The sequence below is a fragment of the Nothoprocta perdicaria genome, unplaced genomic scaffold (genome assembly GCF_003342845.1).
Source record: "Nothoprocta perdicaria isolate Ctin4 unplaced genomic scaffold, notPer1 scaffold_16, whole genome shotgun sequence".
NCBI lineage: Eukaryota > Metazoa > Chordata > Aves > Tinamiformes > Tinamidae > Nothoprocta > Nothoprocta perdicaria.
In genome coordinates, this window is record NW_020454760.1 from 6,338,895 (window position 1) to 6,348,561 (window position 9,667).

The 9,667-nt window shown below is 39.6% G+C and overlaps 1 protein-coding gene across 1 annotated transcript in view; it reads left to right on the forward strand.

Annotated features, from left to right (window-relative positions):
- Positions 1-9,667, forward strand: part of MIB1 (mindbomb E3 ubiquitin protein ligase 1) — a 61,832-nt gene that overhangs the window by 25,567 nt on the left and 26,598 nt on the right. The window contains exons 11-12 of the mRNA XM_026035374.1: positions 1,702-1,899; positions 3,874-4,025. Of these exons, the coding sequence (XP_025891159.1) occupies positions 1,702-1,899; positions 3,874-4,025 (350 nt within the window). The remainder of the gene's footprint in view (positions 1-1,701; positions 1,900-3,873; positions 4,026-9,667) is intronic.

The window sequence follows — 9,667 nt, forward strand, 5'->3', positions numbered from 1 at the left end:
TAAATGATGGTGGTATGTGTAAATTAGTTACATGATAAAAGATTTAGGCTTTAGAAAATGTCAGCTGCCCATAAAACACTGCTGTGAAGATGCTGCAGAACTGTCCCAGCAAGCAGAGTGCAAAAACTTAGCCATTTCACTGCTGTGATCTCTGGCACGTCAGGAATGGATAAAATCTTCATTTTTGCTATGTTCAAGCTATCTTGTGTACCCTTACAGTCACTGCTGCAGATTGTTTATATTCACTGTGATTTGTACTGACGTAGTGTTGGCCACTTTATGCTGATGTGGCTAGAAATTACGTTTTGATTGCTGGATACCTCTGTTTAGTCAGAAAACATTAGGGTTTTCTGGGTTGGGGCCGGAGCTCAAGGAGTCCCTATGGGCGCTGTATGACATGGTAACAGTAGGTAGCTTTCACAGAATCTAGTCTTTCTAGTCCTCCCAGTGCTTAGTGAGAGGCAGTCGACACACTGCTGACATTACTTTTGATCTGTGTAGTTTTAATATTTAGACTTGTGTCTCAGTCTTAGAATGAATGTTCAGTTAACTGTTAGGTTTTTTCCTAGATGTATTATCGTAGCTCGTGTTATATATAATATTCTACTTGAAGGACTGCTGTGTTTGGAAGAACTTCTGTTGTGGAAGGACTGCCCGGTGGGATTCGGCTCCTGAGAAACCTGTTTTGATGCTAGTGGGCAGTAATACTTGTGCTTGCTTGGCTCTAGGCCTATTCAAGCATGTACAGCAGCTTTAGGCATTAAGTGTTCATAAATTTCATGTTTTGTGTCTCAAAGTTGCAATATGTTAAGATATGTAAGCACTAGTAAGTATGTTTAAAAAAAAAAAAAAGGCTTCATCATATCTCAGTGTCCTTAGCAGACTGTAAATATGAATAGACAAGAAACTCACCTGTGCAATGAAATGCTCTCCAGAAAGAAACGCTCTAATATTTTTACAGTATTGTAGTGCAGTAGATTTTCATTTGGTAGTGTTCAATAAAGCTAGCAGAGAAATGCAGGGAGAAGTTCCCATTTCTGGTCCTTTCCCCTTCTGAATAGACATGTTTTGTTGTCCTCTGACAATTTGCTTGTTTTAGATGAACCTGTGATGGAATCTTGCTGTCTTGAAAGGTACTTAGGTAGCACGAGTGGGTATGGAAAGCATAAAAGTGAATGTCTTGTTATGAGAAGTTATAGAGGTTCAGTGACAGGATATTTTACTTTGCACTTTTGTATGCTGTCATTTTATATATATGTATATCTCATATATATCATATATATACATATATGATAAATATTGAAGTATATTTGAAGTAAATATAAATATTGAAGTATATTTCTTGTTGTTCAGTCCACTTGTGGTTAGAATAAGGTTAATTAGCATGAATCCATCCACGTTCCTGATGAAAGCGTCGTGCATAGATTCAGAGCAAAAGTTGCATGATATAAAATACCAGTGTCACAGAATATATGTTGTAGTAGCTGAAGAGAATGTATATGTTTGTTTTCAGTTGCAACAGGCTTTTCATCATCTGTTGCTATAGATTAAATCTTTTTTTATTATTATCACTGTTTGAATCATATCTTGGTCATCTGATTAAATTCCCTCAAACGGCAAGAAAAAAAATGCACAGCGGCTCAGTTTAAATCGGTGTTTAAGCATGGGGGAAAGGGGCTGACGCCGGTGTTTGTGCTTCAGGACAAGGACGGGGACCGGGCCGTCCACCACGCGGCTTTCGGCGACGAGGGCGCCGTCATCGAGGTGCTGCACAGGGGCAGCGCCGACCTGAACGCCCGCAACAAGCGCAGGCAGACGCCGCTCCACATCGCCGTCAACAAAGGCCACCTGCAAGTCGTCAAGACTCTGCTGGACTTCGGCTGCCACCCTAGTCTCCAGGTGAAGTAAAACGTTCGTCTAGATTTATTTATTTATTTATTAGCTCTTGAATGATGCAGTTTGACTATATGTAGATGCTGCGTGGAGGTGATAGATGTAAGACCAAAAAAATGAAAGGAATAGACCTTGTAGGGTTAGCTGTCCCAGCCTTTGCTGCAACAAGTGATCAGCAAGAAAAATGTTGATTTATTTAGTTGACAGCTAGCTAGGCATCTGATGTGTCCTGCCAACTGATACTGACATTTGCACAGACTACTGCATAACACATTTGCCCCTCTGCTTCTCCGTAATTTGAAGGTCAATGATATTTTAAAGGCATATATTCACGTACCACAAGATCACCAAATTTTCTAAAAACTACTGAGTAGAAGAATTTCTCTGTTTTCTACCTGCCTTGGTAGGCACTGCCTTGATTTTTACCAAGGCTGAGCTTTCACATGCTGGTTACTGCTGGTTAAAGATTCGATCTGATAACGATTTTGATGTATTGACCCAATAAAGGGTGTCTGGGTGCATTGTATAATATACATATGTGTATGTACACCTGTATATATGTAGCGTGTTGTATGGTGTGTGGATAACCCAACTGGATATTTTGACTTTTAATGACAGCAATCTGGTTTAAGTTCAGTGTAATGGCGTGGTGAAACTCTGCCTGGAAAATATAGTTACCTTTGCAATTTCAGATCCATTCTGAAGGAAGTTTGATTTTTGTGTGTTCGAGCACGGGCAACGTGTCAGATTGAAGCGTGGCTGGAGTTTATTTGGCTGTTGCTCCTGCTTCTCAGTGAGTTCTTTGCGTAAACAAAAACATGTGCTGGTCTAGAAGCAGTAAATTCAAGTAATACAGTCAGTTAAGCTGCATGAAAGTCTTTTGATTTTGGCAGGCTGGTTGAAAATGTTTCCATTTTTGGACACTTTTTGTTTGGCAATTTGTGATTCTTACTGTAAATATTGTAAAGATTCCTTTTCATAGTATATTCCTAAAATGTTCAATTCCAGAGTTTCTCAGTCACTAGCTGAGTCAGTGGCAGTGACAAAAGTCGTCTTGACTTGCATGGTGTCAGGAGTGTGCAGGAAGCATAAGCTTAGAGACTTTGCCTACATAGCAATAAACAAACTTAAATAGATGTTATTGTTAGTCACAGAACATTCCATTTCAACCCAAATGTTAGGGCCTTTGGATAAGTCATGTACATATTGCTTGTAGAAATAATAAATATTTTCCCTTATTGGAAAGATTTTTTTAAAAAATGCAACTATAGCAAGCTAAAACACAAATTCTTTGCTCTTTCAGTTATCTGCTGAAATATTTTTATATGCTTTATATAATGTATTAACATTAGCCATAGTATTAGTCATAAAAAACTTAAATATTTTAAGAATACCAAGCTTTGAAAGTTTCGTATTACTTATCACATTGGCTTTTGTTCCCTGGAAAATGCTCCACACCTGTTAAAATAACAGAATTGCCTTGAATGCATTATTGGGAGAGCACCTTGTTTTGATCCTGCTTATTTCTTCTTTGTTTCAAGCAGTCTTTTTTGGTGGTATCTTTTAGATAGTTAACTGCTGGCTCAGAATTCATCCCCCTAGCACAAAGTCACCTGCCTGCCCTGTCCCTTCTCCGTGGCTGACCACCCCTCTTGCATTGAGGGCTGCTGTGCTGTGCTGTGAAGATAAAGCCTGGCCTCATAGGGGAGCAGATGCCCTTGATGGTCCTGAAGGCTGTCAAGGGCCCTGGGCTGAGCTGGGGTGCTGGTGCAGCTTTGGAAGGCGAGAGCACGAGGTGGGCTCAGCTACTCCAGCCAGGTCCACAAAACCAGAGCGAGAAGCAGCTTGCTGTGACCCCTGCAGCGTAGCTGCACTTCGGGATACGAGGCGCTCTGTATTTGCGCCGTCATCTTTTCCTAGCGCTGTTGAAGCACCTTCCTCATGCCTGTCAAAGCTGACGGAAGCTGTTCCGGGCTTTAGGATTCCGAAGGGGACACTCCGCTGCACGACGCCATCAGCAAGAAGCGGGACGACATCCTGGCGGTGCTGCTGGAGGCCGGCGCCGACGTGACCATCACCAACAACAACGGCTTCAACGCGCTTCACCACGCCGCCCTGCGAGGGAACCCCAGGTGAGAGTCCTCTTCGGAGGTTATTTGGCCTTTAAATAATAAAAGGGGAGGGGGTAGAGTTGTGGTGTTCTTTGAAAGGATTGTTAAACTTCCGTATACTTCCATGTCTTGAATTTTGCTGTTGCTTGGGTGTGCGTTATTAGCATGGCTAGTAGCTGGGTAGCCGTGTTTAAGTGACGCTAGTCTGCTTGGTTTAATATTGTGGTTAGGTATCTGCGTATTCCTGGGATAAATCCACGTAGCAAATGAAAATTCAATTACTGCAAGCTAATGTTTTGCCAAGTAAGAAGTTACTGAGTAAGATCTTGAGATAGGATTGGTAAAAATGTTTCAGCCTTTCTTGAATGTTAGAATTGAGGAAGGCTTTGAGTTTTTTAAAAGTGCTTACTGGTGAATAATTATTGAAGATACCGTGCAGCTGCAAGGGAAGCATAGGGCTGCCATGTTAAATGGCATATGCTTGTGTAAGAAACACATTTGATTTTTCTTTCTCTAGTATTTGTAGAAGGAGTTTCTTATTTCAAAGTTGCTCATTACAAGAGCACTTATTTCGAGGCATAATTTGTTTTGTGCTTTTGTCATTCTAACAAGACTTAAGTAGTAGTATGTTTTCATATGGTGGACAATTCAGAATTTAATTTGCATGAGATGTTACAGTTTTCTGCTCTAGAATTCTGCTTCTCACTTGCGTGCCATTAGGCCAATAAGGGTCTGTGTGCGTTAATCTACGGGAATAAAATCTGGGCTAGTATCTATTAAAACATCTATCTACCTAAACATGACCTATCTATACATACCTATTAAAACTGCTAGCAACAAGCAAAGTATTCATGTGCATTGAATGGAATTAGATATCAGTGTAGTAAAGTGGCTGGATGTGACAACAGGAACAAATGTGTCTGGTTTTCCACGGAATTCGTATTTCACTTAAGTGAAAGCAGTATCCTTTGGCATTCTGCTAAGGCTGACCTGATGATTTATTCATGTCTGTATTTTTTTTGTATTCTCATAACAGCAGTAGCCCGGAATACTCCTTTCTGTCCCCAGTTGCCTCGACAGGGTGTTTTTTATGTGGGCACTTTTGCTGTGCATTACTTTCCTTAGGCTTCTGGCAGGTAGCTGTGCTCTGTTTTGTCATGAAACCAGAATGAGATGGAGAAGTGCGTGAAAAAACCCTCTCCATAGGGTTTGCTGAATTGCTTGCTGAAGACTTGCCTGTGAGTGGTCATTTCATGGACCACAGGCGTTTTTCTTGATTGAGGGGTTCAATCTGTGAATGAACTGTGGTTCAGACTGAGTAAATTTGACAGTTGTCTCCTGTTAAATATGATGTACATGTGCACATGGCATTTTTTTTCCTGGAGTCTTTTCTTTTTTACCTAAGTTTATACTGGAAAGATGGAAAATATTTCTGGTATTAGTGGTTTTTACCTTGTATAAGTTTCAAAGTATCATTTTTAAAATTTATTTATTTCTTTATTTTACAACTCTATCTGTCCTCTTATAAAACACATAAAAAGAGAGACTTCTTTCATCATAGCATAGTTTTGGTTGTTCATGGAGCTAAATATTTTACACATCAACATGGGAAGAAATAAATGGAAATAAAAAGGAAAAGTTCTGGAAGTCTTTTGCCTTCCCCATTTTTCTCTCAAGCCACAGCACTATCTTGTTTCCCATGGAAGGTGTATTTTGCTTTATTTCAGACTTCCACTGGTGGTCAGATATTTTATTGTTCTGTTATTGTTATGTAACAGGCCTTTTCCTGAATTAATCAAAGTTTATTAGATTTGCTGCTTTATCCTTCTGCACCTGATATAGTACAATAGGTACTGCCAATCTGTTAAATGCATGGAACAAAAATGAGTTAAAACATCTGAAAGTAACTGCCCGAACTTCAGCTGGTATGGGTCCCAGCCAGGGGGTGATGGATTCAGCTGGAGAGCTGCCCTAAGGAGCCGTCATCTTATTACTTGGAGTTTCTTTATGGCTTTGAGCAATGGTGTCTGATACATTACACTAAAATCACTGCAAGATCAAAGATTAAAAAAAAAAAAAAAAAACCTTGTATAATATATAAAAGTAGTGTGTGTGTGTATAATATATATTAATATTATATTAATATAATATATTTATTATGTAATATATGACAGATTAGTAATATATCTTAATATAATGTATTATATAAATATGTATTTTTATATATGCAATATGATATATAGTATATATTGTATGTATATGTGTGTATAAAATATATACACACACATATGCATACATATGAATACACACACACACACTCATAGATGCATATGAGTAAAATTCCACGTCCAAACCAGGACAACTCCTTTTGGTTACTGAGAAGAAAAATGTGTTTACTGAATGCTTGAGTATCACAAGAGTAAACTGTGAACTAGACTTCTATACAATTTTTTAACAGTTAATATCAAATGAGTATTCAAAATTAACTTTATTTTTGGGGGAGCAGCCTGTACTCTTTAGGGGAGCTTCTTACTGAGTTCTGGCCTTTGCTAGCAGTAGAAGAGGGACCTCCAAGGGGAGGGGGAAAGAAACAGCAGGAAAACCCAATACACACCCACAAATTGTATTGAACACAGCCCTTGAAACTACCCCCTCTTTTTTTCAGATTAAAATAAAATTAATCCAACTTTTTGGCTTTTGCATATCACAGATCATAGAATCACAGAATGCTTAGTGTTGGAAGGGACCTCAGAGGTCATCTAGTCCAACCCCCCTGCACACGCAGGGTCACCCAGAGCGCGGGACACAGGGCTGCGTCCAAGTGATCTCCAAAAGAGACTCCACAACCTCTTCGGGCAGCCTGTTCCAGTGCTCAATTTAAAAAGATAAATATTAAAATTTTAAATATTAAATAAAAATAAATATGAAGATAAATATAAAAATTAAAAATAAATATTAAGTATTTATATATCAAATATATAAACTAAATATTAAATATTTTGAAGTAGTAAATATTAAATATTTATTTTAAATAAAAAATTTTAAAAGAGAAATAGCAAATTAATTCAAGAAGCTTTTTTTTCTCCTCTTCCCTTTATGTTTGATCTGCTGTGGCAGTTTGGCAGTGCATTCCAGAAACAGCAGTAGAGTGTGTTTGGGGAGCACCTTAGTAGGGCTCCATTCCCTCCTTGCATTAACTGGCCTCTGTTTAAAGCTTTCGAGCTGATAAGGAAACAGGACACCTCATTTTTTATGCTGCTAAAATAATGTTGAGTCTGAGGTAGAACTTCTTCAGTTTATGCTGTAGATAAGCTTGAGTTTGTGCATGGGACATAGAGAAAAGAAGTTTATAGTGGAATGTGGGGAAGTTGTGATTTTACTTAATATGTGGTTTCTTGTCAATGATTTTTAACCAAGCCAGGCATATTACTTGAAAGTTCATTGTTTTTCTTGGATGTTTTTGAAGTAGTGTGAACCTCAAAGCCTGGCAAACTTCACCCTCTCTGTATTAGTGAGACTTCTCAGGCAGGAGAGGAGAGGGAAAGGGAAGCCTGAGGATTTTGTGCGGATTGGTTGTGTTTTTCCCACATTACCAAAATTGGGTGAAGTTCCATTTATGCATGTACCTGTGACTTCAGACTCCTGAACTGAAGACATGGCTGTGAGGTGTGGGTGTATTCTCATAGCTGTTGCCACAGTTAGCTCCAAATTTGCACCAGATCTCGTGAACGGGTCTTTAGTCACACTGCAGGTCGCTTCGTAAGCATGTGCCGCGCTTAGAGCTCTTTGCATTCAAAATCTCTTCTCTCAATCATTTCTTCAGAGTAATGAACTCCCTTAGACTCCAAATTGAAAAGTGAATCTGAGTGAAAGTGCAGGTTTCACGCGTGTTCATGTGCTGGCAAATAGGAGTTTTTGCCTTGGAATGGACTGGTGGTTTCCAGCGCTCCCTGTGTTATTGGGTGGCTCTGTGGGGTTTGCAGGTGGTGTGAGCTGGGCACAGGGGGTTGCTCTGGGTGGCAGCCTCTCTGAGCACTGGCCTCTCAAATGTCCAGTGTTCATGAGAACAGCGGGACTTCGCTCTGTGATCATGCAAGTCCTCAGAAAGACAAGGTGGGAGATAGCAGAGTTGAATAATTACTTCCTATAATGCTAAAAGCTATCCCTGCCTTCGTGCTTGTACTAAATATTGCTCAGTTGAAGTTGTGTGTAAAAGAGAACGATCTAAAAACTTCAATAAAATATTATGTTGAGAAAATTCCTTAAAAGAGGACTTTTTGTTCAGACTGAATTGGGGAAGGAATGTATCTCTATGAGCAGACCTATAATTAGGAAATTAGCCTGTAGACAGACTTCCTAACTTTCAATAGTAAATAATACACCCAGCATGTAGATAATAAATACAGTTTCTACCCTGTGGAGTGTCCTCCTTTGTGCAATGTGTATTTAAAAAATAAAGAGGCGGGGGGGAGGATGAGGGGGAGGAAGGGGAGAAAAACGTAGAGAGCCACCCATAAATTCAACTTGCCCAGTGCAGCCGCGCACTGCAAATACTATTTGTGTTTCTTTAAAGGGCAACAAGCTCGAGGGCAAAGAACAGGAGACAATAAATCACTGGAAAATGTGTTTATTTGAATGTTTGCCCATGTTCTCATAAATGTTATGAGGTTTTTACTGAATAAAGACAGAATCTTAAAACACCTGTAGCTGTTTATTTAGAAACAATGCTGCTAATACAACCTCGGATCTCGGGAGTGCGGAGCTTCCTACGCCTTTCGGTACCTTCTCTCTTGGCTTGGCTGCCGTCGCTTGACGCAGCCGCGGAGGGGAGCGTGGGACAGCTCCTAACAATATCGACAGGGGCTCCAGCATGGGAAGTGTGAGCGGTCCCGGAGTGATCAATGCATAGCTACAGCTGGTTGAAGGGGACCAAATCCATTGAAGAGGTGATTTGGTTCCATTTTACCAGCTCTAGCAAAGCATTGGAGTGCAGGAAGGTGGTAAATCACCAAGCCCCTTACGGGTGCAAACCCTTTGCAAAGAACCTGGGGCTTTCTTCTGGCTCGAGTTGCACGTTTTGTTTTTATCCAGTGCTTATTTAACTTGTTTCATTAGTTTGGAGATGGCAAAATGGCAAGCCCGGTACCAGAGGCACTTAGGAAGTTTGTTCCTTCTTGGAGCATTTTCTTGAGGCTCTTTGGATGAGTCACAAATCAAGTTACGGTTTTAACTGTTTTTCTATCTGCAGTAACAAAGCTCGAGAGTAGTGAGAAGAAACTAATTCTTACAGCTGCTTCTACTAGTTAAAAGTTTCTTTACCTCTTTATGTTAAATTTTGCTTGAAGAGGAAGATTTTGTTCCCTGCTTTCTTCCCCCACTGCCCTCCTTCCCCCTTTTTTGGCAGGTTACCTTTTGCAGCTGCTTTAACACTGCAGTTGGTTACCACAAGCATAAATGTCAAGTGCTTTCAATTCTCTCTCTATATCTCTGGTTAGCATTAACTTTTTAGGAACACTTATATAACATAACAGAAGGGGTTTCCTTATTTCTTTTTTTTTCCCCTTCTTCTTTTCCTTGGCAGTATATGTAAAAACCTTAATGCAAGTCAAGATAAATACTTTTTTTCTTTTCTTTTTTCCTTTTTTTTTTTTTTTTTTTTTTTT